This window comes from Pteropus medius, unplaced genomic scaffold (assembly GCF_902729225.1).
Source record: "Pteropus medius unplaced genomic scaffold, Ma_sr-lr_union100, whole genome shotgun sequence".
NCBI lineage: Eukaryota > Metazoa > Chordata > Mammalia > Chiroptera > Pteropodidae > Pteropus > Pteropus medius.
The window spans coordinates 152,505-178,893 of NW_024343734.1; the positions used below are offsets into that span (position 1 = coordinate 152,505).

At 53.7% G+C, this 26,389-nt stretch overlaps 3 protein-coding genes and 1 pseudogene across 11 annotated transcripts in view; 2 read left to right on the plus strand and 2 right to left on the minus strand.

The window, feature by feature from the left end:
* Positions 1 to 572: 572 nt before the first annotated feature.
* On the minus strand, positions 573 to 16,571 carry NUCB1 (nucleobindin 1). Of its 9 annotated transcripts, none has more exons than XM_039868530.1 (13): positions 16,429 to 16,571; positions 15,843 to 16,021; positions 14,364 to 14,471; positions 12,686 to 12,818; positions 8,996 to 9,099; positions 6,541 to 6,726; positions 6,179 to 6,314; positions 3,174 to 3,232; positions 2,797 to 2,889; positions 2,613 to 2,705; positions 2,157 to 2,327; positions 1,572 to 1,686; positions 573 to 1,456 (listed from the first exon to the last, which is right to left on the minus strand). In XM_039868530.1, the coding sequence occupies exons 2-13, from the start codon at positions 16,008 to 16,010 to the stop codon at positions 1,353 to 1,355; spliced, it is 1,470 nt and encodes a 489-aa protein (XP_039724464.1). In that variant the 5' UTR covers positions 16,011 to 16,021; positions 16,429 to 16,571; the 3' UTR covers positions 573 to 1,352. The 9 variants fall into 9 exon arrangements, with proteins under 9 accessions (XP_039724464.1, XP_039724467.1, XP_039724470.1 ...); XM_039868533.1 differs by having other exon boundaries at positions 15,885 to 16,021; positions 16,429 to 16,569; XM_039868536.1 differs by having other exon boundaries at positions 6,179 to 6,269; positions 15,885 to 16,021; positions 16,429 to 16,566.
* A 1,004-nt stretch (positions 16,572 to 17,575) lies between these two features.
* TULP2 (TUB like protein 2) lies at positions 17,576 to 24,523 on the plus strand. Its single transcript, XM_039868527.1, has 11 exons — positions 17,576 to 17,583; positions 18,213 to 18,264; positions 18,675 to 18,792; positions 19,471 to 19,986; positions 20,777 to 20,898; positions 21,558 to 21,869; positions 22,770 to 22,882; positions 23,382 to 23,496; positions 23,574 to 23,672; positions 23,920 to 24,091; positions 24,372 to 24,523. The coding sequence occupies exons 3-11, from the start codon at positions 18,723 to 18,725 to the stop codon at positions 24,503 to 24,505; spliced, it is 1,653 nt and encodes a 550-aa protein (XP_039724461.1). The 5' UTR covers positions 17,576 to 17,583; positions 18,213 to 18,264; positions 18,675 to 18,722; the 3' UTR covers positions 24,506 to 24,523.
* Positions 17,770 to 17,888, plus strand: LOC120607009 (uncharacterized; annotated as a pseudogene).
* A 1,044-nt stretch (positions 24,524 to 25,567) lies between the features above and the next one.
* PPP1R15A (protein phosphatase 1 regulatory subunit 15A) overlaps positions 25,568 to 26,389 on the minus strand; it is a 2,490-nt gene continuing 1,668 nt past the window's right edge. Inside the window, exon 2 of the mRNA XM_039868543.1 lies at positions 25,568 to 25,992. Within this exon, the coding sequence (XP_039724477.1) occupies positions 25,648 to 25,992 (345 nt within the window). The 3' untranslated portion in view covers positions 25,568 to 25,647. The remainder of the gene's footprint in view (positions 25,993 to 26,389) is intronic.

The window sequence follows — 26,389 nt, forward strand, 5'->3', positions numbered from 1 at the left end:
TTCCGCTGGGGGTGGGGGAGGCATGGCTAACTTCCCGGGACCCTCTCCTGGACATTCCTAGGTTTGGGAATATGTGTTGTTGATGAGCCTCTGAGATCATCATCATCGGGTCCTCCCTTACACCGAACTAGACCTGTGTCGCCATCTGGTGGGATGTTGGTACACCAGCTCTGGGGGGATGCACAGCCTCTAATATGTACCCTCTGCCAATTTCCTTCATTAGCTGTTGGCGCAGACAAGTGTGACATCCAGAGCAGCTGCAGCCCCCACACCTACCGTGGCAGAGCCGGATGGGAGAACCGAGTTCCCGCAAGGCCTCGGAGCCACCCTACTTTGGGGTTTCTTGTCCCAATGCACTTTTCTTTATTGTTCAAGCCTGGGTTTGGGTTTTCTGTCCTCGCGATGAAGGTGTGTGTATGCGTGCACACGGCAGACTCAACAGAAAAGGACAGAAAGATGCCAGGAGGGAGCCTCTCAGAAACGATGCTTCGATGGAATCTTAAAGCACGAGGAGGACTCTGGAAGGTGAAGTGGGGATGGGAAGAGTATACACAAAGAAACAGAAGCGTGGATTTGTTTCAGAAAATGTATTTGGATGGGACTGGAGTACACAGCAGGACACGCAGCGGTGTGGGATAAGGCCAGAAAGCAGTAGGACCTCCCGGTGAGGCCGACGAGCTGGAAGCTGATCCTGTGTGGGGTCAGCTCCGGGACCCTTCTGTGTGGGGAAGGGATGAGGGGCCAAGCCACCAGGGAGGAGGCCGAGGCCGAGGTGGCTGGAAGCCAGGGCTCAGGGACAGTTGGGGCTCCTGACATCAGCTCTGCTGAGGACTCTACTGCCCCTTGACTCGGCCATGGGGAAGACACTGTGTTTGAGGCTTAGCTGGTCCCACAAAAGGTAGAGAAAGGTCTTGAGGGACCACCCAAGCCCCATAAATTGACAGAAACGGGGCCCAGAAAGGGAGGCAGGGTTCCGGCAGCTGTGGGATGCAGGATGCTGGAGCGGCCTGACCTGGGGCAGCGAGGCCAAACCACCTGGGAAGGTGGGCACACGGCCGATCCCCTCGGAAGGGAGGGGGCGTCCGTAAGCCAGGCCGACCCTACGGGTGAGCGTCCAAATGGACACGAGAAGGCAGGTCCCTTGGAGGAGGACAGAGAGAAGGGACTGCAGACTGGGAGGCCGTGGAAGCCGAGGAGGCAGACAGGAGGCCCAGGCAGCAATGTGGGAAGAGCCACTCTGTCCCCTTCCCCTACGAGGCCACACGCACCATCTCCAGAGGACGTTGACTGTGACACCTCACTCTCCTCCCATCAGCTGCGTCAGCCGGAACCAGAGTGCTGGGGTTCTGGGGTCACAGGTGCTGAGAATCCAGCTGAGGCGGCTCGGGGGGCTGTTCAGGAACCTTCTTTTCTGAAGCAGCCACATCACCGGCTGGAGCTGGAACAGGAGCATCGTCTGGAAATGGAGAGGAAATGGTAGCGTTAGATACCCCAGCCTTTCCTTCCGCGACCCAACCCCATCCAGGAGTCCCGACCCCCAGCCCCTCCTCCCTGGGCCCAGAGGCCGGCACCTGTGTCAGGGTGGAACTTGAGCTGTCCCTCAGGGCCGGGGGCTGGGTCGCTGTGGCCTTGCTGTTGCTGCTGCTGCTGCTGCTGCTGCTTCCTCTGCTCCATCTGCATAACCGCCTGCAGCGGGCAGAGGACAGTGCCGCCATGATGCTGAGTCTCCACAACCCACTAAGTGCTCAGTCCTTTCTCTGAGGGCCTCAGTTTTTCTCCCTCATTGACAGGTGGGCTTCCTCACAGACATCCAGTTCTCTCCACGCCCCCACCTCTCATCTCCCATCACGGCTTGGGTCACAGCTTGGGACAGAGAAGCCCTCACTGAACCCTCACCAAGTCTACCCCTCACCTCTCCCCTGGGCCTTTTCACCCCCTCTCCCTCTTACAGCACCCGCGCCTGCCCTTATCCAGCACGGGGGTCCAAGAGCGATCAGGGGTGGGGACAACGTCCGCCCTTATTCAAGATGGCAGCCAGCACCTGAGGCTCTACCAGTGATTAACACAGAGATCGCAGGCCTTCCCAGCCTTTGCACACACAAGGACAGGGGCCGCCAGGGGCTTGGAGGATGGGCCCAGCTTCCCCAGCGGGTCACCTGCTGCAGCTCTCTCTTCTGGGCCTCCAGGCGGTCCTGGGAGCGCCCCAGAGCCTCTGTCTCCTGGCTGAGGCGCTGGGCCTTGGCATTCAGCTCTGCCTCCCGGGCGGCCAGCTCCTCCTCGAAACGCCTCAGCTCTTCCTCCGTGTAGGCAGGATGCATCTCCACCGTCTGTCGGGGTGGGGACAGGGGCCATCAGCAGGCGACTCCAGCCATGCCCTCCCCGCCACCCATGTTGCGGGCGACTCTGCTAGCAGAGGTTTAGAGCAGGCTGGGAGGCCCGGGCCATGTGTGTGGATGGGAGAGATCGGACTGGGAGCTGGGGACGGGGACAAAGATCAGAGACTGGGCAGGACGGAGACCCAGAGAGTAAGAGAAGTGGCCGGGAACTCGGAGAGAAGGGTTAGGGCTGGGAGCGAGACACATTCAGGACCTTTGAATTCTCCACGTCCTCACCTCCCAGCCCTCGCCGGCGTCCTCATACTCCTTCCTCTGCGTGGATGCGAGGAACTCCTCCAGGGTCACGAGGCGGTCCTGGTTGGTGTCCACCTGGGGAGCCGGGTAAGGGTAAGCGTAAGCGACACGGCTGGGCCTCCCCGCGTCCCGCTCCCACCCTCCCGCGCGGCGGGGCTCCGCGCACATTCTTCATCACGTGCTCCCGCATGCGCAGTCGCTCCTCCTCCATCTCCCGCATGTCGTCTTCCTCATTCTTCGGGTCATATACCTTCTCCAGCTGCCGGGTCAAGCGAGAGGCGAGGCATATTGAGCAGTCCAGGGCGACCTCTTCCCTAGGCTACCTCCACGTCCTTGCACACAGCACCAGACAACTTCAACTCCCATCAGTCCTTGGGGGACCCTGCCTCTCCTGGAAGCCTCTTTTTGCTCCAGGGGATGCTGGGAAGTTGTAGTTTTCCCATAACTCACATCCACGGGTACCTAAGGGGACCACTAGGCTCCCCGAGGGGACGCGTAGCTGCTCTGAGCGTCCCTTGCACGCGTCGCTTCCAAGGCACTGACCTCCTTGGTGAAGAGGGCCTCCAGCTCCTGCTCATCTAGGACCCCATCGCTGTTGATATCTGAGGGAGAGACAACAAGGTATTTTGGGGGACTGAGGACAGAGTGCGTCAGGTCCCGGAGAGAAGAGCTAAAGAAGAAATTCGGGCTGATGTGGGGTCTCTTTTAGAGGACAGGTAACAACGGGTGTCCGGCGGCAGAATGAAAGACTCCAGGCTTCAGCTCCCCATAGACCCGTGGCCGGCACAGCTCATTTCCTACCTACCAACCAGGGTCCCGGAATGGCCTCGATGAAGGTGGGGCTTCGCTGAGACCATTCTTGGGGCCACTATCCTATAGGACGACTTGATCCCAGCACTTGGTAATGTGGGCACAGGGTCAACCCCTTTGCCCAGGATCCAGGGGGTGTTGGGGCCTCTGCCTCCCCAGGTAACCAGGCCCGGGCCAACTCCAGTTGTCAGAGGAGCCTCTCCCTGCCAATTCAGCTCATCTAGCCGCAAGGCCAGGGTCACTGTCCCCGCCTCCTCTGCTCCCTCAGATCCGCACCCACACTGGTCCTGCTGAGGTGGCCAGAACCCCTGACGCTGCAAAACTAACGGTTCATTTTCAGCCCGCGTCTAACTTGACCTTCTGCCTGTGGCTTCCAGAACATCATTCTCTCCTCTCCAGCCACCCCTCTTCCTCCTTTGCTGGCTTCTTCTTCCTCCTGACCTCTACAGCTTGGTGCACCCAAGGGCTCTGGCCTGGGACCTCTTCTCTGTCTAATCTTCAAATCCATCCAATACGGTAGCCGCATGGGCTGTTTAAATTTTAATTGATTCATATGAAATAAGATCAAAATTTCAGTTAATTAGTCCAACTTCCTACAAGTCAGGTGCTCAACAGCCTTATGTGGCTGGTGGCTGTCATACTGGGTGGCACAGAACATTTTCCATCAAACAAAGACAGCACGATTGGCCAGCACGTCCTTAGGTGGGTCCCTCCAGTCCCACAGCTTTCAATGCCATCTGCCTGAATATCCAACTACTAACTCTATCTCCACGTAAATGTGTAATAGACAACTCTGCCTTCACATAGACCCAGCTCCCAACCTGCCCTGCCAAACAAGCATGTCTTCTCTGTTTCCCTTTACCAGCTGCTCAGGCCAAATACCTTGGAGTCATCCTGGACTCTTTCGTTCCTTGATAATCCTCCTCAGTCCATCTGCAAGTCCCACCAGCTTGACCTTCAAGATGAACCCAGAATCTGAACGCTCTTTCTTCCTTCCCATGGTCCAGCCACCAGCACCGTGTGCTTTCTAACTAGGCCCCAGGCTTCGGCCTTCACCCCTACAATCTGTCCTTGACACAGCACCCAGATGAAGTCTGTCACCATCAGGCAGATAACGTCAGCCTTCTGCTCAAAACCCTTTTGTGGTGTCCCACCACAGACAGAACAAAATCCAAATTCCTTACCCTGGCTGTGACCTTGGACGGACCGAGTCCGTTCTTCCCTGTGTGTGTGTGTCCCCTGCCGTCCCCCCAGAGTGCTGTTCCCCCAAACATCTGCGAGGTGCAACCCCTCACTTCACTGAGTTCTCTCTGTTGAAAGGTCATCGCCTTACGGCTATGCTTTCTGATCCAGCAGAGTCACTAGCCACATGGGGCAAATTAATTTAGCTTAATCAAGTGAAAAATTCATTTCCTCGACATTATGCCACAAAAAGACAAACACTATACGATTTCACTTGTATGAGCTAGCTGGAGTCATCAGATTCATAGAGATAGAAACAAGAATACAGGTTACCAGGGGCGGGGGGAGGGGTAACGGGGAGTTGTTGGTTAATAGAGTTTCGGTTCCATAAGGAGGAAGAACATTCTTCTTGTTTGTACATCAGTGAGAATGTACGTAACAGACTGAACTGTGCACTTTAAAACAGCTGAGATGGGGAATTTTATGCGTATTTTACCAGAAATACAAATCCTAAAACTTTTATGAACAAAAAAAAAAAAAAAAAAAAAAAAACCCAACAAAAAACAACTCAGTTCCTTAGTCCTAAGAGCCACACTGGAAGTGCTGAATAGCCACATGGGCTGGTGGCTGCGGTGCTGGACAGCACGGATGAGGAACACTTCCGTCAGCATAGAAGGTTCTACTGGACAATGCTGGTCTAGCAAAACGTTTCCTGATCAGGCTACCCAGGACCGTCACTCTAGGCCTTTAATCCTGCTGTCCTCATCTCCATGGTCCATGTCACTACCTGAGACTACTGTAGAACCTTTCTTTATTCTGAGACGTACTCCCCCCATATTCTTTCACCCCTGAAATCAAGAGGCATCTTATCGTCAATGGTTTGTCAGTTTAATTAGTAGCAAGTATAAAAATTTTAGTGTATCTCACACCCCCACCGTCTCTTAGGTTCACTGGAATATGGAATTATCTGTTTGCCTCATCACTGGCTCTGTATGTGTGTGGGGGTGAGGGGGACTTTGTTTTGTTCACGGATGTATCCACGGGGTCTCCATGAAGCTTGGTGCTTAGAAGTTGCTTAGTAAACATTTACTGAATGAACCGGGCCCTGCTAAGTTCTGTTGACAGCTTCTGGGTTGGGGTCCTGGGCACATCTGAGGGGGCCTGGCAAAACCCAGACTACGTTGCGGATAGGAATAGAATGCAGGGGAACGGCCTCTTAATCACCGTGGAGAAGGGGCTCCCTAGAGGCCTGGTTACTAGGGAGCAGCCCGCCCTTAGTGACAGCGCTCCTGGCGGGGACCAGGGCCTCTGGGAGGGGACCCAGGCCTAGCTAAGTCTGGTTCGCTTGGTTAGAAGATACTGGCCCGTTCTTAGAGCTCAGTGGTTCTTCCATGGAAGATTCTAGCAATCTAGACCACCAGGGAAGAGAGGTTCAGACCTCCTTGGCCTGCCTAAGTCCCAAGAAGATGGGGGAGACCCCTCCTTAGCTTTCAGGCCCCCGAAAAGTCAGAGCCTCAGAATTCAGCCTGGGTCTTGGGACTCCCTCCCCACCTTACCATGCAGTATGAAGAAGGTCTTGGGGTTAAACCTGTTGGGGTCCAATCCATCCAGCTCCTCCCACACCTCCTTCAACTGAGCTTGGCTGCCCTGTGGAGGGGAGAGCCAGGGGCTCATGAGCAAGAAGGCTGGGTCCTATGGGAAAAAGCTAGAGAACCCTTTATCCCCATCTCTCAAATGTCTTGCCCCTCGAGTATGAAAACTACAACTCCCAGCATCCCCTGGGGGGTAGCTGGATATAGTACAGGGGACTTTTTGCCCCGGGATCTGCTGGGTATTGTAGTTTTTCAGTTACGTCCCTATCTCGTGGAGCTTAAAGAGCTGGACATGGTCGGGGGTAGGCACAGATCGGGGTCCTTACAGGCACATTGACTTTGGGGTGCTCTCGGTGCCGTCGCTGTTGTTCTTCCAGTTTCCTCTCTGCCTCCTTCCGCTGCTCCTCTCCCAGTGACTCCAGATAACGGCGTCTTTCGTGTTCCTTGAGCATCTCGTAGCGTTTGAACTCTTCGTGATGGGCCGCGTCGTACTGGGCAAGGTCGCGGGTGGCCTGGGGAAAGGCACACGGCCACTCTTGTCTCACCTGTGTCCAACCCCTAATCCAACCTCCAAATGCCAGGCCTTTGACTCTGAGCCTGGCCCAACCTCCACCCTGTCCTGGGTCTCATTTCTTGGTCTCTCTGACCTACTCTGGCCTCCTCTCTTTGTTCAGAAGAGATTAGGATGATGACACATTAGCAACCCAGCTCTTTTAAGTCCTCCACAATCTCAGGATCTTGGAGGAATAAGAAAGAATACAGGAGGTGAACTTTACATGAAAAGCACTAAGGCTAACCGGTAATGAGCATGAGGTCTCTAATTATTTTACCCAGAATTCAAATCTGGGCTCTGCTGTGTAAACAAATCCCACTAACTGTGTGATCTTGGGCAAGTTACTCAGCCTCTCTGTGCCTCAGTTTCCACCTCTGTAAAACAGAGATGACAATACTATACTGGGTTGAATAGTGTCCCCGTAAAACTCACATCCACCCAGAACCTCAGAAGGTGACATGATTTGGAATAGGGTCTTTACAGGTGTAATTAGTTAAGATGGAGTCCTACTCTGGATTAGGGTGGGCGCTAAATCCAATGACTGGTGTCATTATAAAAAGGCTACAAAGAACCAGGGAGACAGGAAAACGCCCCGTGATGATGGAGGCCAAGGATGGAATGATGTGTCTGCAAGCCAAGGAATACTGGAAGCCTCCAGAAGTCGGGAGAGGCAAGGAGCAGGTTTTCCCCTATAGCCTCTGAAGCGAGCCCAGCCCAGCCCAAACCCTGGTTTCGGCCCAGCGATACCGATTTTGGACTTCTGGCCTCTGGAACTGTGACAGGATACATTCTGTTGTTTTGAGCCATCGAGTCTGTGGCATTTTGTTATGGCAGCCTCAGGAGACCCTTCTTGACTTCTGTCTTACACTGCAGGACAGTAAATTCATGCTGTTTGAACAGATGGTCCAGCAGGGGTTCTCAACCATGTGCAATTGTGGCCCACAGGGGAAAACTGTCAATGTCTAAAGACATTTTTGGTTGTCACAAGTGGGGGACATCTACTGGCATCTAATGCACATAGGTCAGGGATGCTGCTAAACATCATACGACGCACAGACGACCCCCATGACAAAGAACTATCTGGCCCCAAAGGACAAGAGGGCTGAGTTGTGAAACCCTGCCCTCCAGCGTGGAGGAAAGTGCCCGGTGAGGAAGCGGTTATGAGAGATGCTGGGGGTTGAGACCAGGAGGATGACACCGGGGCTGGGGAAAAGTGGGCAGTTTCTGGAATGTTCTGGAAATTAGTGACAAAGAACATCACTTAGGGACTGAGCCAAGCGCCCGGAGACGATGCAATCAAAAGGCTGCTGCTATTATCTTCACAGCCACTAGATGGAGCTCCAGTAGGCCAGAAAAGCAGGGCCCAGGCCAGGCTGAGGGGTGAGCCTGGAAGAGGCAGGGGCGGGCCTGGGCATCCCCTTCCACTCTCCCACCCCACTTGGCCTTCCCCATGAGGTAGGGCTGTAGCTTCCATTTCTCAGATGAAGATTGTATTAGTTCTGATGGCTGCTATAACAAATTATCATCAACCTGGTGGCTTAAGACAACACACATTTATCATCTTGGTGGCCAGAGGTCTGAAATTAGTTCCACTGGGCTGAAATTAAGGTGTCAGCAGAGCGGGACTCCCTCCAGAGACTCTAGGGGAGAATCCACGTCTTTGCCTTTTCCAGCTTCTGGAGCCGATTCGGTGCTGTGGAGTGTTCCAACATCTTCGAAGCCAGCAGGGGAGCTTCTGGCTTCCATTGTCACCTTGCAGCTTCTATTGAAATCAAGCCTCCCTCTTTTGAGGCTCCTTGTGATGACATTTAGCGTCTACCTGGATATTCCAGGATTATCACACCAGTTCAAGACCCTCAACTTCACCTTGTCTGCAAAATCCCTTTTGCCTAATAAGGTCACATAGTTCTGTAGATTAGGGTGTGACATCCTTGTTGGTGGGGGGGCATTATTCTGCCTACAACAAGGGCACAGAAGGAACGCTCCCACTCCGGTCATGTGGGAAGGACAAAGCTGGGAAGGGATTTGAAACCAGGCCTGAATGGAGCTGAGCCCACCCCGCCCACATGTCTGCTTTTCTGTAGAGACTCTGGGGAGGGTCGTTAGACAGCACCAGGCTCTCTGCAGCTGCCGGACGCCAGGCAGGGGTGAGCGGGCTCATGTCCTGCACTGTGTTCCACTGTCCCCCTCAATCCTCTGCCTGTAGCTACCCTTCCACCTCACGCTACCGTCTGGATCAGCAGCTCCAGGTCTCGGGCCTCAAATGTGTGCTGGTTCTGAGGGTCCAGGTGTTCGAACTGCTTCAGGAGGCTCAAGTGGTCCAACTGTACATCTGGATGAAGGAGAAGGGAAAAAAAACAACAAAAAACGGCCAACTCATAGAATGGTCTTTCTTTCAAAATCCCTATCTTGGGCCAGACGTACTCTAAAGGAAGTCACAGAGGGCACTCACTAAGAGGCCCAGAGGATGGCCTGACTGAGCCTGGGGCAATCACGGAGGGCTTCCTGGAGGAAGTGATGCCACAACGGAGTCTCCCGCTTCAAATAATAACCATGATAACAACTAACACGTATTGAGCGCTTCCTGTATGCCAGGTCCTGCTCTAAACACATTAACTATATTAATGCTCTTACTTTTCACGAGAATCTTACAGCAGGGATTCTACGGTTATCCCATGGTATGGATGTGAAAATGAGGCCCAGAGAGGGGAAGTGACGTGTCTGGGTCACCACCTAGGAAGTGGCTGCTGGGCTGCAGAGCACCCGCACTCAACCCCTGCTACGGGTTCAATTGGGGGACCTAAGATTCGACTGTTGAAGCCCTAACCCCCAGAATCTCAGAATGTGAACTTATTTGGAGAGGAAGTTTTTACAGAGGTGATCGAGTTAAAATGAGGTCGTGAGGGTGGACCCGAATCCAACACGGCTAGTGTCCTTATAAAATAGAGAAAGTCTGAACACAGTGACAGACACAGAGGCAAGATGATATGAAAAGGCACAGGAGGAAGGTGGCCTTTTATAAGCCAAAGACAGAGACCTAGAACACATCCTTCCCTCAGCCCTCGGAAGAAACCAATGCTGCTGGCCTCCAGACCGGTGACAATGAATGCCCATGGTTTAATCCAGCGGTCCCCAACCTTTGTGGCACCAGGGACTGGTGCTCCTATGAGAATCTAATGGCACTGTGGCCACGGCAGGAACTAGGTGGTGACGGGATCTGCTCCATAGAACACCCACTAGAGGCAGAGAACAGGTGACTGAGAGACGAGCGCATGACCACAAAGGATTCAACGAACGGAGGCTCCTTCACGCAGGACGGTCCGGGCAGGACTCTCTGAGGAGGTGACATCTGAGCTGAGAGCAGAGCTCGGTCAGCCAGGCAAAGAGTCCTGAGAAAGAATGTCCCAGGCAGAGGGAAGCGCATGGGCAAAGGTCCTGAGGTGACAGAGAAGCGTCGTGTCCCAGCTGATGTAAGATGGCGCCCACAAGAGGAGGGGCCGGGGCGGGGGTGGCAGGGACCAGCCAGGCCTCCAGGCAGCAAGGAGAACGGTGGACTTGATCCTGAGGTCACTGGGGAACCAGGGATGGGTTCTGAGCAGAGGAGGGACAGACAGACTTGAACTGGGTGTGTCACATACTCACAGGTTCCTAATTCCTGGAATTTGGCCTCACTGTGGCCAAAGGGACCTTGCAGAGGTGATTAAATCGGGGATCTTGAATGGGGAGATTATCCCAGATTGCCAGGGCGGTCCCTAAATTATAAGAAGGAGGCATAGGGAGATGTGACTACAGAAGGTAAGGTGACCACTGAATAGAAATGCTTCGCCGCCAGCTTTGCAGAGGGAGGAAGGGGCCACCAGCCAAGGAATGCAGCTGGAAAAGGCAAGGAGACAGACGGGTCCCTGCAGCCCCCAGAAGGAACCGGCCCTGCCGACACCTTAATTCTGGCCCGGTGAGACTGATTTTGGACTTCTTACTCCCAAAGTGTAAGGGAATGAATAAATGTGTGTTATTTCAAGCCACTTAATTTGGGGTAATGTGTGACCGTGGCCATAGAAACAAATACAGGTGTTACCAAGATCCCACTAACTGCTGGGTAGAAAATGGAACAAACAGCGAGAATGGCAGACGTGGAGACAGGGAGGAGGTGACAGCAGTGATTCAAGGGGGACCTGAGGGGCAGCAATGGATGTGGAGAGAAGCGGCCAGATTCTGGAGATATTTCGAACTGTCAAAAGGACAAAGCTGAAGTCCACAGCACGGTGCCTGGGATGTAATAAGCAGATAATCACCGGGAGCCATTTTTCTCATTAGTGACAAGGGAACATCTAATTTGCCAGAGATCGATTTAGACTCCAATACTGTTACAATTAAAACGGCACAGCAGAGAAGGCCGGGGACCATGTCTGTCTCGTCACCTTAGAGCTCCGGCACTTGCCCAGTGCCCAGCACGCAGCAAGACTCAGGACATGTTTGGTCCGTGGATAAACGGAGTCAGATCGAAATAAAAACAAAGGCCAGCTCTCTCACCTGTGACATGGGAGCCTCACGGGGTGTCTGTCGGGAGATGAAGGGAGAAGCTGGACGTAGTTCTCACTAACAAGGGGGCATGTCCTCACACTTAGTGACAGGCCGAAACGTGCCCCAGCAGTATCAGAGCATACCACGAAGCGACAATAAGTAAACACCACTGGCCACAGTAGCCAAAATGTACCAGCGACCCAGATGCCCATCGATGGATAAACTGATAAACCAAACGTGGTTGGTCTGCACAACGGAATATTACTTGGCCCTGAAAAAGGAACAAGGCACTGATCTACACTACAATGCAGATGAGCCGTGAAAATACCATGCGAAGCGCAAGAAGCCAGATACGAAAGCTCACAAACTGTGTGATTTCGTTTTATGAAATGTCCAGAACAGAGACAGGAAGTGGGTGAGTGGTCGCAAGGGCTGCAGTAGGGGATCGGAGTGATACGGGGTCTCCTTTTGGGGCAATGCCAACATGTTAAAATTGACTTAGAGGATGGTTGCACATAGCTGTGAGTATACTAAAACCCACTGAATTATACACTATAAATGAGTAAATCGTATGGTATATGAATTACATCTCAATAAAGCTATTTAAAATGAATAGCATGGTCCAGACACACACACACACACACACACTTCAACAAACCATATCTAGGAATGTCAGAAATAGGATGAGATCTTGGAATCTAAACTTGCCCAAAGCTTTCTCTTCCAGGCATATTTTTTTTCCTCTCTTTCTCTCTCTTTCTCTCCCTCTCTCCCTCCCTCCCTCCCTCTCTCTCTGCCAAGTAATTAGACTACAAAATATAGCCTCAGATATAAATGCCAGCAAGTTAGAATCACTCTAGCAGGGGAGATAGAGAATAACTAAGCAAGAAAAAAATACAGTGCAATCTGTTAAAACTTCCTGACTTTGATCACTATACTATGGTTATGTAGGTGAATGTCCTTGTTTTGAGGAAAATCCCACGGAAATACTTAGGCATGAAGGGACATGGTGTCCGCAAGGAACTTGCAAATGTGAATAAAAAGTACATGGAGTAAATATCAAAAAACCCGAAGAATTCTGGTTAAGGGCATTTGGGAGTTTTTTAGTGCTATTCTTGCAACATTGTTGTATGTTTGAAGTTATATCTAAATTTTAAATGACCATGATTATGGAAGAAAAAAATGAAAAAAAACAAAACAAAACCAAAAACCAAAAAAAACCCCAACCAACCAACAACAGAGCTATCCTTCTAGAAAGAAAATTCGACCAATCGTCCAAGCATAATTTGCAGTGGGGGGAGAGTGAGCCCCCAGGAGGCCCCTCCTGCCTAGAATAAAACCACCTGGCAGCCCAGGAGGGAGGCCAGGCCCGCCTGCCCCGCCCCCACCCCGCTTACTGGGCTCCTGCTCTGCGTCCATCTTGGCCTTGAGCAGCATCCGAAGCCGCGACACCTCCTGCCTCTTGAGCTCATCCAACTTGGTGCGGACGTGGTGGCTGACAAAGTCCAGCTCCCGGCTCAGCTTCCCGCTCTGTCCAGAGAGTGGGGGGGATACTGGTCAGCCTCATCCTTCCTCTGCCTTCTCTGGAACCTTCTACAAGCCTTCTGATGCCCCCTAGGGCTCCCCAGAGCCCCTGAGACAAGGTCCCAGCCTTCAGCCCGGCATTCGAGGCCCTGCTCACCTCTGCAGCCCGTCTCCTGTCACTCATGGAGTCCCATTCTCGGTTCCAGAAACACTGACTGACTGGGTGTAGGCCCCACGCGCAGGGCTCCTCCCTACCTCCAGGCCTTTGCACAGGCTGCTCCCGCTGTCTGGGATGCTCTCCCACTGCTGCTTTTCAAGCCTAACCAGATCTTCACTGTCCTTTAGAGCTCAAAGCAGATGGTGCTGACCTTGGGAGAAATCGCCCCCAAAACCTCCTTAGTACCCCCCCCCACAGGATGCGAGCTGGGCACCTGCTCTGAGCTCCCTCGATTATCACTTTGGGTTATGTCTGTTCCTCATTCAGAGCCCCCTATGGCTCCCCGGTGGCCCCAGAACAGCATTTCTGGACAATCAAGACCCTGCACCTACCCACCCCTCCAGCCCCATCTCCCCTGTCTTTATGTCACTTATGAGGAGCTGCCAGCAGATAGCTGAAGGTACCAGAAGCTCCGTTTGCACACGTAGTTCCTGACTGCCGGAAATGTCACTCCCCTCCCGCACCCACCCACATGCCAACTTCTGCATCGTGGACATTCTCAAACCTCGCCCGGGGGGTGTCCTCTCCCTAGAAGTGTCCTATCACGTGTCAGGTCTCTGGGGCTTCCCCAGAGATCCCGCTAGCTCTGTTATTGCTCAGATCATTTTCTGTCACTCATGACTCTTGAGCCCTTGGGAGGCGTGGCCCTGGGGCCTCTCCTAGTCCCAGGTGTTCGGTGGCTCCTCCAGAGAGGACATTCCAACAGGCACCAGAATGGGGACGGGGTCTGTGTGTGACGGGATGGGGAGGAGGATCGGGGCAGGGACCTGCTATCTCCTTACGGGGTGCTGCCAGCATCCTTTCTCAGGGACTCTGCCTGGGCGATGGGGTGGGGTGTGGGCTTTGGGCTCAGCCAGCCAAGGGGGGGTGAGACCTGGGCCCACGGGACAGACAAACAGTACTACTAGGGCCTCAGTGTTCTCTTCTGTAAAATGGGGATTCTCGGGGCTCCCTCGGAGGTGATCGTACTTGTGCAGGAAGCATTGTGCCGGGCACTTGGTGAGCCAGCAACACGCACTCACTAAGGACGGCCGCTGGGATAATCCTAAGCTGAATCCCAGGAGGCGGGTTCTATCACATCCCCATTTTACAGATGGGGAAACTGAGGCGCAGCGAGGGGTGGTCACATGGCTGGTAAATGGTAATGCTGAGGCTGGGGCCACACATTCTGTGTCCCCCACGTCCCTTCCCCATTGTGTGACCCCGAGGACCGACTTCTCCCGAGGCTCAGTTTTGTGCGGGCTGGAGCCATGTGGTCCCTTTAGGGAGCCCAGTGCTTCCCAAACTCAGCCCTCTGAGCACACGTCCCCGCCTGCTGCTGGTCCCAGTCACACCTTGATGTCCTCAGCATTGGCGGCCTGCAGCTTCTCGCGGAAGTGCCCATCAGTCTCCAGGACGTTGATGACCTCCTGGAGGTACCGGTGGTAGTACAGGCCTGTGTCCTGAGGTGACAAAAATGAACATAGTCGCCCCAGCGCCCCTTGCCCAGTCCCTCCCCAGGGGTAGGAACCGGGCCCTGCTCCTCTGGGTGTTGCCTGAGGGACCCAGAGATCCCTATTTAGAGTAGGAGGCCTGCCCCATAAACGAAGGCTCTGGAGCCAGCAGACCCCAGGCTCCAATCCCAGTCTGGTCTGTGACCCCAAGCAGCCCGCCTGACGTCTAGGCCACAGCTCTCACCTCCTCCCAGGCCCGCAGTGGAGACGAAATGAAAATCACATGGGCAAACACCCAGCCTAATGCCGACCACACGCTGGGCGCTTACAGAGGGGACACAGCGGTACTTGTTGGCAAGCAGAGAACCATGCAAACATTCATTCATTCATTCAACAAGCATTCACCGTCCCCTCTCTGACCTCTTCTTCTTGCTCAATCTGCTCCAGTCACACTGGACTCCTCTAAGTCCCTCTACTCATGCTGCTCTCCCCCACCAGAGGGCCTTTGCCCAGCCTTTTCCCTCTGTCTGGAATGGTTCTTCCCCGAACTGCAGATCTCAGTTCAAACAGCCCTTCCTCCTTGACCATCATCCCGGGTGTCCATCCCTGCCTTTTGTCTTCCCAGTGAGCTAGAGAGAGGCTGATCTGTAAGGGTAGGAGGCTCGTGCACTGTCCTTGGTTCATAGGAGATGCTCAAGAGATGTGTGGAATGAACGAAGGGAAAAAGGACTCAAAGGTGCCCTTCTGTATCTGCAAAGATTTCACCAGGCCAAGGACTGACTTGCTGGGTGGGGATCAGACACACAGGGGCAGGGCGTGAACTGTTCCAGAGACAGTGACGTGCTCATTCGTAATGGGAGCTGTAGGAGGATTTAGGCCATAAAAATCAGGGCATCGCCTTGAGGCTCTTTCAAGTTTCAAATTCCCTAAGACCAAAGGTTTCATAGCGTTGGATAGACCCACGTTGGAACCAATAAACGAGCAGTTTCCACGCCCCTTCATAATTTAAACTACAACTCCCATGAGGTCCATGGAGCGGGTCATCTAATACGCAACACCTGCTCAAGGTGCTACTGGGAAATGTAGTTCTTTTTTTTTCAGATTCTTTCTTGGGGTGGAGGTGTCTTAAAAGGTTTAGGTGCGTGTTGGGGCATGACGTCGACTTTTCACTTAAAATCTGACCCACATTTTCCCACCTCAGAATCAGAGGAGTTAGGAATCCTACCACCGACCCCCGCCGCCTCCCCCGCCCCCACAACCAGTTTTCCACCACGTCAAATCGCCGGGTCCGCAAAGAATGACAGACAAACAAACTCCAAGCCGTATGGTGGGGGGAGTATCCACCCAGGGGCCACGGGGGGTCCGCGGGAATTGTAGTACCACTGCAAACACCTGGCTGGAGAGCAGGGCAGGACCACTCACGGGGCTCTCGGTCGCGGGGCTCTCCTCCTTGGGCGCCCCTCGCTCCAGGGGCACAGTCAAAACAGCGCGGAGCAGCAGCAGCGGCGACAAGAGGAGGAAGACTGCTCGCGACCCAGAGCGAGGCATGGCGGCGTGATCTGTGGGAGCGGAGAGATGAATAACGTCTGTCGCAAGCCTCTTCCTTCCTTGGACCTACGAGTCGGGACTCAAGCACCGTAACCGCCTCCCTCCCCCCTCTTTCTAGGAGTCGAGACTTAAAACGACTAGTTTCCCGGGACCCAGAATTCCGAGCCTCCAGCCTCTTATTTTCTTCCACCCAGAAGTCCTGGCTCCCTGCACCCCCTTCGCTCAGGCTCAGGAATCCGGGATCTCAAGCCTCTCCTTCCTCAGACCCAAAGGTCCAGGCCACCAGCCCCCTTTTATCCTAGGACCTATAAATGCTGGTACCCGGCTCGCCCTCCGCTGGGACTCAGTCTTCCAGCCCTCTGGCCCCCCTCTTCGCCGCCTTCCCAGGACCCGAGTCTGGAAACCGCCAGCCGCTCACCTCTCCTTCACCGCAGAGGGCGTTTTCCCGGGCTAGGACCGGCGCCGCGTTCCTGGTGCGTCTCCTAGGCCACGCCCACTTTCCCGCAGAGGACCCGCCCTCAGCAGTCTGATTGGTCCACGCTGGCTGCCAGCTCCGAGGGTCTTGCCTAGTGGCCCCGCCTCTCGTCGAAGTCTCTGGCCTTTTCTCGAAAGACTCGCCTCCTTTCTGGGAAGCCCAACCTCTTAACGACACATTTCCTGCCTTGTAGGCGCTAAGAGGAGCGGAAACTTTCAAAGAGAACTACAACTCCCGGCAGGCCTGGGGAAAAAATGCGTCCACTTCCGCGGCATCTTGGCCCCTTCGCCTCACGGGAGTTGTAGTTTCCCCAGTTATTTTTCTCCCTAAGAAGTGGCTTCAAGTTAGCGATTGTCACAGGTCACCTTACAAGGTTCGTATATAAGTAAGTGAGAGGTGTAGAGACTGCGATGTGGCCTCTCTGGGGTCCCTTTAAGGAACACTCGTATCCCCCTTCTAATTCAGAATCCCTGGAGCAGGGTAGCCTGGCTGCAGCAGAAGGCAGGGGTCGTTGCTTTGTCGGAAGTTGAGCGTGTGAGAACAAGAGGGAGGGGATCAGGGCAGGTCCCAGTAGGAATACTCCCTCCCTTGGGAACTTCTTTCTTCCTTTACTTACTTCCCAGAGACCCAGAGATTAGGTCCCCAGCTCTCAAAGAGTGGGTCGGGTATGTTTAGAAATTGGCCAGAGAGGCAAGGCACTGAGGAGTGAGTGTGAAAAGCCTCTCCAGACGCGAGGTGAGGAGTCTCCAAGATCCCAGGCAGGTGGGTGCTGGTGATCTGGGGTTACTGGGGGGGTCGGGTGTTTGGGGCCCAGAGGCCTGAGTTCTCATGCTTGGATGTAGGAGAGAGTTAGGCATTTTGGGGGAGAGAGAACTGGACTCCTGGGCCGGATAGTGTTGAAAGCTGGAAAAGGCAGCTGGGTCCCTAAATAGGAGTAGGCGATGGAATTAGGGCTGCTTGGGTCCAGGAGAAAATTTAAAGCTTAAGATCAGGTATTGGAGGGCAGAGTCCATTGGTATATCGACTCTGGGTCCTGACTCCTCATTCTTGCTTCTCCCTTCCATTATCTAAGTGAGAATTTGTCACATGGAAGAAAGAGTGAGTGGGAAAATGGGATGGGTGGGGGTGGTGGAGATGGGCGTACGAGGGGGAACTCTGTGTTTGATGATGCTCATACACACTCAGCTCTGGTCTCATAATGATGTTTGCAAGTTCAGCACCATCAGCCTTGTAGGAAAGGTCTGAGGGCCTGGACTTCTGGGTCCTACCTAAAGGGAGTGAGTTTACTATGGCCATGCCACCCTGAACAAGCCCGATCTCATCTGGTCTTGGAAGCTAAGCAGGGTCGGGCCTGGTTAGTACTTGGATGGGAGACCACCTAGGAATACCAGGTGCTGTGGGCAAAAAAATAAAATAAAATAAAATAAAATAAAATAAAGGGAATGAGCTTAGGATGAAGACTTGTGAGTCTGAAAGAGGAGGGGCTGAGGGCTTAGACTCCCAAGTCCTGAGCCCTGATCCCAGGAGGGCCCTGGGATCTGTGACTCCTAGATTCTAGGCAGGCCAGTGCTGGGAGATAGAGCTTCAGAACTAGGGGAGCAAGCTCAAGTTCTATGCCTTCTGTGACCTAACAAATGCTCAGCATCCCAAATTGGGAAGGGAGGGAGGGGCTCTTGGGCAACTGGGGTGCCCTGCTTGCTGTCACCATAAGCCTGCCTCTCTCTCAGGACCCTGGGGGGAGAGATCACTGCCATAAGACTGCAGAAGCTGGAACAGCAGGTACCAAGCCCAGGAATCCTGCCACCCCTGCTGTGCCATCTTCCGTAGCTCCCCAGAGGCCCCATGCCCGTGACCTGCCCTGAGACTCCTGGCCTTCTTGGCTCTCTTGGAGCCTCAAGTTCTGCAATTGCGAAATGAGAAAATATGAATTCAAGATCCTAGAGAAGCAACCCTTGGCGATGAGACTCCCAAAGTTCTAAGGAACAAGGACTCTGGAGGGCGGGAGCCCCTAGGTCCTGGGGGAGGAGGGGACTGGATGCTAGGACTCCTGGGTCTGAGGAAGGAGGAGCTGAGGGGCTAGACTCCGGGAACCCTCCCGCCGATGCAGGCCTCCCCTTGTCCCAGGCCCTTTTCACTCCTGTCTTCTGCAGGGTTCCTGGCCCCCATCCACCCCTTTCCCTCTCCCTCAGTGGCGGCTGTTTGAGAAGAAGCAGCGACGCAAGCGCCAAGAGCCCCTCATGGTTCAGGCCAATCCTGATGCTTCCTTTCGCTCCCGCCGACCGCGGTGGCGGGAGGAGCGCTTCGCAGGTGATAGTGTTGAGGAAAGGTTCCTGGGATCCTGCAGGATCCTAGGCCTGGAGTTGGCGGTGGGGTCTTTGTCTGTGGGAACGCGGGGCGGGGTCTGTGAGAGTGCGGGGCGGGGCCTAAAGCACTCAGAGGGGAGGAGCCTGACGGAGATCTGTAGCCGGGACTTGGTATAGTTCCCCAGCAGAGCCCAGAGAGAGCGGGGATGCAGGGCATGATGCAACTAAGGGGTGGCACCCGAGAGAATCCCGTGATTGGGCTTGTTAGAGCTCTGGGGCGGAGCCTGAGAGACCAGGTAAAGATTGTGCGGGCGGGAGAGCTAGGGAGGCCTGGGGCGGGGCCTGGAAAAGCAGTGGATGCAGTTGGGAGTAACCCCAGTGCTGAAACTAGCAAAGCCCCGGGGCCATGTATGGGGTTGGGCGTGGGGTGGGTCGGGGCCTCGGTAATCAGAGACCAGGTCCTGTAGACGAGGATTGTTTACGCACAGAGTCCTCAACAATTTAGCTGTAGGGATGTGCTCGTTTGAGCCTTAGAATTAAGTTGGTGTTCTGAGTGGGTCTCAGGGTTTTGGGTGGTCAGCCAATCAGGGGCTACGTCTGGGAGCCCAGTGAGGAGACTGATCTTCCCAGAGGACGGAAACGTGTGCATCGTGTTAATGGGCGTCGCTGCACCTTCTGCCAGGCCCGGGGAACCCTTTCCTACGGGAGAACGTGCCACAGGCACATCTGCGCTCTGCCACCCACAGTGTCTTGGGCGCCGTGAGCTGTGGTGGAGATGGCAGCGGCGAGAGCTGCCCCCTGCTATCGTGGACTGCGGCAGGTAATCTCGAGCCCTTGGACCGCCTACACCCTAGAACTCCACGTCCCCTAGAACCCGGGAGTCTGGAACCTCAAACCCTGGTCTCCAAAGGACCCAGGCAGGAGTCCAGACCTTCGCAGGCCCTGAAATCCTTCACACCAAGGAGTCGAGGTCTTGTACCTTCTTCTCCAACACCCAGGAATCTGAATCTCCAGCCCTTTCCTCCCTCAGAAATCAGAAATCCCAGTCTCCCATCCCCTTCCCTATCCTGGCCACCAGGCAGTTCCGATCTGGAGTTGGAGGAAGTCTCCATGGAGGAGGACGTTCCCGCCTCTCCCCCTCCTTTTAAAGAGCCTCCAGGGACAAGACGCAGGGGTTGGCCACCCCACCAACAACTTGGTAATTTCTGGGACATCATCGGGCCCCCTGGTCCAAGTGGCAAATCCTCCCCTTTTTGGTAACAGCTTTTATGAGATGTATTTCGCATATAATTCACTCATTTAAAGTTTACGATTCCATGATTTTTAGTATATTTAGAGATATGCACCTATTGCCACCATCAATTTTAGAACATTTTCATCACTGTCAGAAGAAATGCTATATCTTTTAGCAGTCACTGCACCCACCCCCTCATTCTCCCAGCCCTTGGTCACCACTCATCTGCTTTCTGTCTCTTTAGATTTGCCTATTCTGGACGTTTCATATAAATAGAATAATACAGTATATGATCTTTTGTGACTGGCTTCTTTTGTTTGGCGTGTTTTTAAGGTTCATCTATGTTGTAGTATTATCAGTACTTCATTCCCTCCCAGTCCATATTCCTTTGGTAGTGATATTTCATTTTCTTCTCATGACCTGACCAACGATTTCAAAACAGGAATCTTAATTGTCGCCCCAAAACTCCACTCTCCCCCTTACTCCCATTTTAGTTCTCCATTCTCTCCAGTGCTCTCTCTGGGACAAGGGACAATGGGGAGGACTCTAATCCCTCTCTGTCCTTAGACCCAGGATGGTCAGAGACTTCTTGGCCCTGCACATAGGAGAAGTGGGGGATCTAGCAAGTGAGGGCAATGGGTCATAAATAGGGGACCAAACCCCAAGTTTTGGTCTTCTCCAGCTAGCCCTGGTGACCTTGTCCCAAGCTCCTGGGACGCAAGTTTCCTGAGCTCAGTCTTCTTCCATCCCTTAGGGTCCAGTACAGAGGACGAGAGCAACTTCCAGGATGTTGTAGAGGAATACGAATCACCTAGTCCAGAAACAATCCCTGGAATGGACAGTGACCAGGAACGTGGAGATTTGGCTTCCAACCAGGTGGGAGGTGGTACCGCCAATCAAGATAGAGGAAGTGGAGGACTAGCCTTGGAATCTAGGAAAGGTGGAGCTAAAATTCTACAGCCCAATCAGAGGTCTTTTTTACTGGTGGATGGAGCCTGTTGTGACTGGACTAACAGAGGCTCTGTGTGCGCACCATTTATGAAGTCAATCTAGAGGATTTGCATTTATGTGGGCACATACATTAAAATCCAGCCCACCGAAAGGAAGCGAGCTTGGAGAAGGGAGTGAAACAGTGATAGCGAAGGGCCAGTTGGCCTTTACTTTGGTATTAATGAAAGTGAGATAAATAGTTTCGGTTGGCTATATCTGGGCCATATTATATGTTATCTAGACCGAATCAACACTGGTTTTAGCAAGGGATTCTCTCATTAGTAGATGGAGTAGGCATAGGTGGCCACAGGGGTAATGCTGACCAATCCACAGATTTTTGGGGCTTGGCTGGGTGGGACCCTTGAACGGACTGGCCAATCAGCAGGCGGCCGAGATGTTTGGCCAATAAGCAGACTACATGGTTGAGAGTGGGCGTACCCCTGAGCTGAGATAGCCAATCAGTAGTTGGCAAGCGGGTGTGTGGGCCGGGGGGCGGGGGCCTGGGTCTCCGCTGTCCCTCAACTTGAATTTGGCGCGTGGGCTAGGGCGAAGACCTGGAAGAGAAGAAAAAGGAGTCGCAGTCTACAGTGAGGAACTCCCCAGGGGCGGCCGGCGAGGAGGTGTCCGAGGCCCTGGAAGGCGAGGGCGGTGCGGGCAGCAGCGATGTGGGGAGCCCGCTGGACTTGCCCCTCCGCGTCCCAGGCCCTCGGCTGGGCGAGGACATGGAAGCGTATGTGCTGCGGCCAGCGACGCGGGGCCGCACAGTGCAGTGTCGCATCAGCCGCGACAAGCACGGTGTAGACAAGGGCATGTTCCCTTTCTACTATCTCTACCTGGAGGCAGCCGAGGGCCAGAAGGTGCGGTCCGGCAGCTTCAGGAGCAAGCCCCACTTCCCTGGGGCGAGTCCTGTCCCTTGCTGAGTGAGGGCAAGTCTTTCATGAATCCAGGCCTTGCTCATCACTGAGCTAGGACCTGTCAGCTAGGCTCCCAAACCCACCTTTCACTGTTAGGCTCCTTACAGAGCCGGGTGGCATAGGCCCTACCCACTCCATAACCGAGCCCTGCCCACTATGGACATGGCCCCGCCTTTCTCAGTCAGGTCACGCCCTCTCAGTGTCCCAAACCCCACTCCTTACAGACCTCCTAGAGGTATTGGCCCCATTTCCCACCTTTGTAGGTCCAAGTCGGGCCCCTTCACAGCCTTCTTTACTAGCAGGCCCCACCCAATCGTGGGATAAGCCCTGGGCCCTCAGGAATCAAGCCCCTCCCGTCCTGGATTTCCCATCTAGAGCCAAGCCACGCCCCCCTGGCCTTTCGCCTCAGTGTGGCTGCCTCTTATCAAGACACTCTATCTCTCTCAGAAAGAGGCTTTTTCCTGCTCAGCGGCAGACCTACTTTTCTCAGATGAAACATCTACTAAAGAAAGTCCCGTTGCAATGTTCAAAGCGAGGCTCTTCCCTATTCTCCAAAACCAGGCCCTGCCGGCCAATCAGGCTCTCCCCTGCCTGGGCTCTGCCTAAACCCTGGACCCAATGTCCGAAGGACTGAAGGGGATATATTAAGATGTGAAGCTCCTCTTCAGAACCCAGCTGATGGCTTCCTTCAGTGAGAACCGCATCTCCCAACAAGCCTCGGCATGCTTATTGCCCCATTACCCTTTCTTCTGTCATAGGGGCATAGTGTTTCCTTGTCTTTGGACTCCTAGCCCTAGCCACATACCAGAAATCAACTTCGATGGGTTGTTCTCACATCCACAGCACTTTCTTCTCGCTGGACGCAAGAGAAGAAGGAGCAAAACCTCTAATTACCTCATCTCCCTGGACCCTACAGACCTGTCTCGGGATGGGGACAACTTTGTGGGCAAAGTCAGGTGGGCAGAGCCCTGAAGTGTGTGAGAAACAGATGGCAAGGCACCTGGGGGGAGAAGGAGACAATTGAACTACATTTCCCAACAGGCCATATAGCACAAGTTCTACCTGCTCTAGGACGTTTTTCTCTTAGAGACTGATGGGCTTTGTAGTTTTTCAGGTTGTAATCTCAGGGTGGTTGGGAATAAAAGAACTGAATGCTCTGGAGCGGAGGCTGGCATTTAAGACTTCTGACTTCTTGAACTGCAAGGTGCTGGGAATCCTAAGTTCCTGAGTAGGAGAAGATAGTTGGGATGTGTGAGTTTTTGGTCCTAGAGGGAAGTTTCCTAAAGGAACTAGACAGGAAACCAAAAATCATGGCTCACACGGCTGAGACTGGCTACATGGAACATGGAAATGAGTCTTATATAGAGGATTGATGGGGAAAGTTGATGAGATGACATGGGATAGCAGTTAACATAAAGCAAAACAGTAAAAATTATTATTTATATTCTGGGGCAGATCTAATGTCCTAGGCACCAAGTTCACCATCTTCGACAATGGAGTGAATCCTGAAAGGAAGAATTTCGTCCCAGAGACAGATCGGATCAGGGAGGAGTTGGGCGCTGTGTGTTACGTGAGTGTCCAGAGAGAACAGAGCAGGATGGTGGGGAGGGAGAACGAGCCAGGGCAACTGGAGCATAATACCCACAGGAGACCAACGTCCTGGGATTCCGAGGGCCCCGGAAAATGACAGTGATCATTCCAGGAATCGATGCCCAGAACCGGAGAATCAGCGTCCAGCCACTAAATGTGAGTCAGCTAAGGTCGATAATCTCTGGGTCAATGGGAGAGGAAGGGCTGGGGGACAGGTCCTAGATCCTTGAGGGAGGAGAGGGCTGGTGGGCTGCAGAAGGTTAGACGTGACGATTCTGTTGGATTTCTGTGTCTCAGGGAGAAGAGACGGGGCACTCAAAATTCTGAATCCAGGGCAGGGGGCGGGGGAGAGGGGAAAGCTAGTAGGTGATAGGTTAACCACGCCCCTTAATTTATTCTCTAGGAACAGGAGTCTCTACTGAGTCTCCTCCAACATGGGGCCAATCAGGGGCTCATCTTGCTGCAAAACAAAGCCCCATCGTGGAGCGACGAGAGCGGCGCCTACGTGCTCAATTTCCATGGTCGAGTCACTCGAGCCTCGGTCAAGAACTTCCAGATCGTTCATCCGGATGACCGTGAGCTCCTGGGAACCGGTTTGCCTGGGCAAGGGCGGGGGTGGGAAGCAAGAACCGATGAGAACTACTTACTCCCATCGGCACTTGAGCGTTTTTCTAGGTAGGGCCGACTCCATGGTGTTGCAAAGCCTCTTGGGAACTGTAGTTTACACGGTCTTCGGAGGTTTTTTGCGGAGGTCTAGTGAAGGCGCCGCACGACTTTGGGAGTAGTTTTCGCAGCTCAGAGGCCCGCAGCAGGGAAATGAGTACGCCTAGGCTTAGTTCCTGATTTTATCTCCAGCGGACTACCTAGTGCTCCAGTTCGGCCGCGTGGCCCCAGACACGTTCACCATGGACTTCCGCTTCCCGCTTTGCCCTCTCCAAGCCTTCGCCATCTGCTTGTCCAGTTTCGATGGGAAACTGGCGTGTGAGTAAACCAATGAAGTACGGTAATCTCATCGGCTCCTGTGCCCGCTCATTTGGAGGCTAATACGCGACACTTACTAGACGCCTCCTGGGTGCCCAGTCCTGGGTTTTAGGGAGTGGGCTGTGCAGCAGCACCTGCTCTCCTGGGACTCAGAATGGCTCATGAGAGATGGGTCTTAAGCAGCAAAAAATCAAAACGCTCCTCTGCTATGAAGGATGAAAGCACATGGAGGCCCGGGTGGGCTGGGTTGGAGCGAGGTGTCTCTTCACGAGGAACTGGCTGAGCCAGAGGGGTGGGGGATGGGAACATCAGACAGTAGGCAAAGCTCTACACAGAGGTCTCAAGGTGAAAATGTGCCTGGATGGTCTGGGATAGCGTGACAGAAGCCTGGGGAACCACTGGAGGACCCGCAGGGTATGAGGCGGGAAGGGTGCAGGACATTTGGGCCATTCTCTTTGAACTGCTGGACAGATCTTATGAGGTCAGAGAGGTCTAAGCTGGAGATGTAAACGTGGATGGGTATTTGATGATATGCAGGAAGGGCGATGAGAAAAATTACAATACTAGCTAATATGTATTTGTTAGTTGGTGAGCACTGTTTTAAATAAGAATTCCTTTGGGGCCTTATAATCCCATAGGTATGTATAGTTGTCAGCCACATTTTACAGATAAGGAAACTGAGTCAGTGGCCACAGGGCTTGTAAACGTGAAATCAGAAGTTGAAGACCCTGAGGAACTGAGCATGTAAAGACCAGGAGGATGAGTCTTTATATTCCAGGGAGGCACAGAAAACCGGAGCATAACTCCTTTTTGGAGATCAGTGAGTCCAGCACCCAGCCCCTTTGGAGGACAATTGTCCCAAGTTTAATAAAATTTAGGCAGAAGCCCAAGAAAAACTACAAAACCCACCAGCCCGTGTTCAAAAGAAGCCTCAGGATGAGAAGAGGCAAATTTGAGGGATGATGGGAAATGTAGTTTATCCTCTATTAAGGCACTTGCCTTTATGCTATTCCTGCCCACTACCTCTAGGACCCAGGAAGAGTAGATACTGTCAGTTCAGATACACGCGGTGATGTTGCTCGCTACAAATCAAGGCTTTATTTCTTAAACCAACTGGTAAAAAAAATAAATAGTAACAAACCACAGGGTCTTAGCCACACCTCCCACTGAGGTCCAGGCAAGGAGACACATAAAGAGGGGAGGGAGAGGCCACAGCATGGCTCAAGGGCGTGGCCTGGACAAAGGATGTGGGTAGGGTCTGGGTAGGGGCAGGTATGGCGGCCAGAGAAGGGGGAGGGTTCCCAAGACGTGCCCAGGCCCTGGCCCGGGCTGCTGGGGTGAGGCAGGGGCCCAGCACCTCCTGGGCCTGGGCGATTCGGCGGGCGAAGCGGCTGCGATCCCGGGCGAACTGCTCCCAGGGGCCCCGGCGGGCAGCCCGGGCTGGTCCTGCCCAGACAGCCAGTAAATGGATGGAGACCTTCTCAGAGAAGCGCACCTGGAGACGGACCAGCAGAGTGGGGAAACAGACAGACAAAAGATACACGTGGCCACAGGTGGGAGAGAGAGAGAGAGAACCAGACAAAAAATTAGTTACACAAAAATGATTGCTATGTGACTAGTCACCCATCTGTCACTGGATTGTCCATCTGACTCACTGAAGGTGGCAGAGGTTTTCTGGGGCTGACATGAGTCATAGCTGTTTCCTCCTCCCATTGGGGCCCAGCCTCTTACAAAGGGTTGCATTACAGTAAACACAGCCTTCCCAGGGGAGTTCACACGCAACCTCCTGTAACACACGTGGGCCCAGGAGTCCCAGCTCCCAGCCCCCTCATCCCTAACACTCAAGAATCTGAGCCCTGTCTGATCTCAGTAGCTAAGCAGGGTTGGGCCTG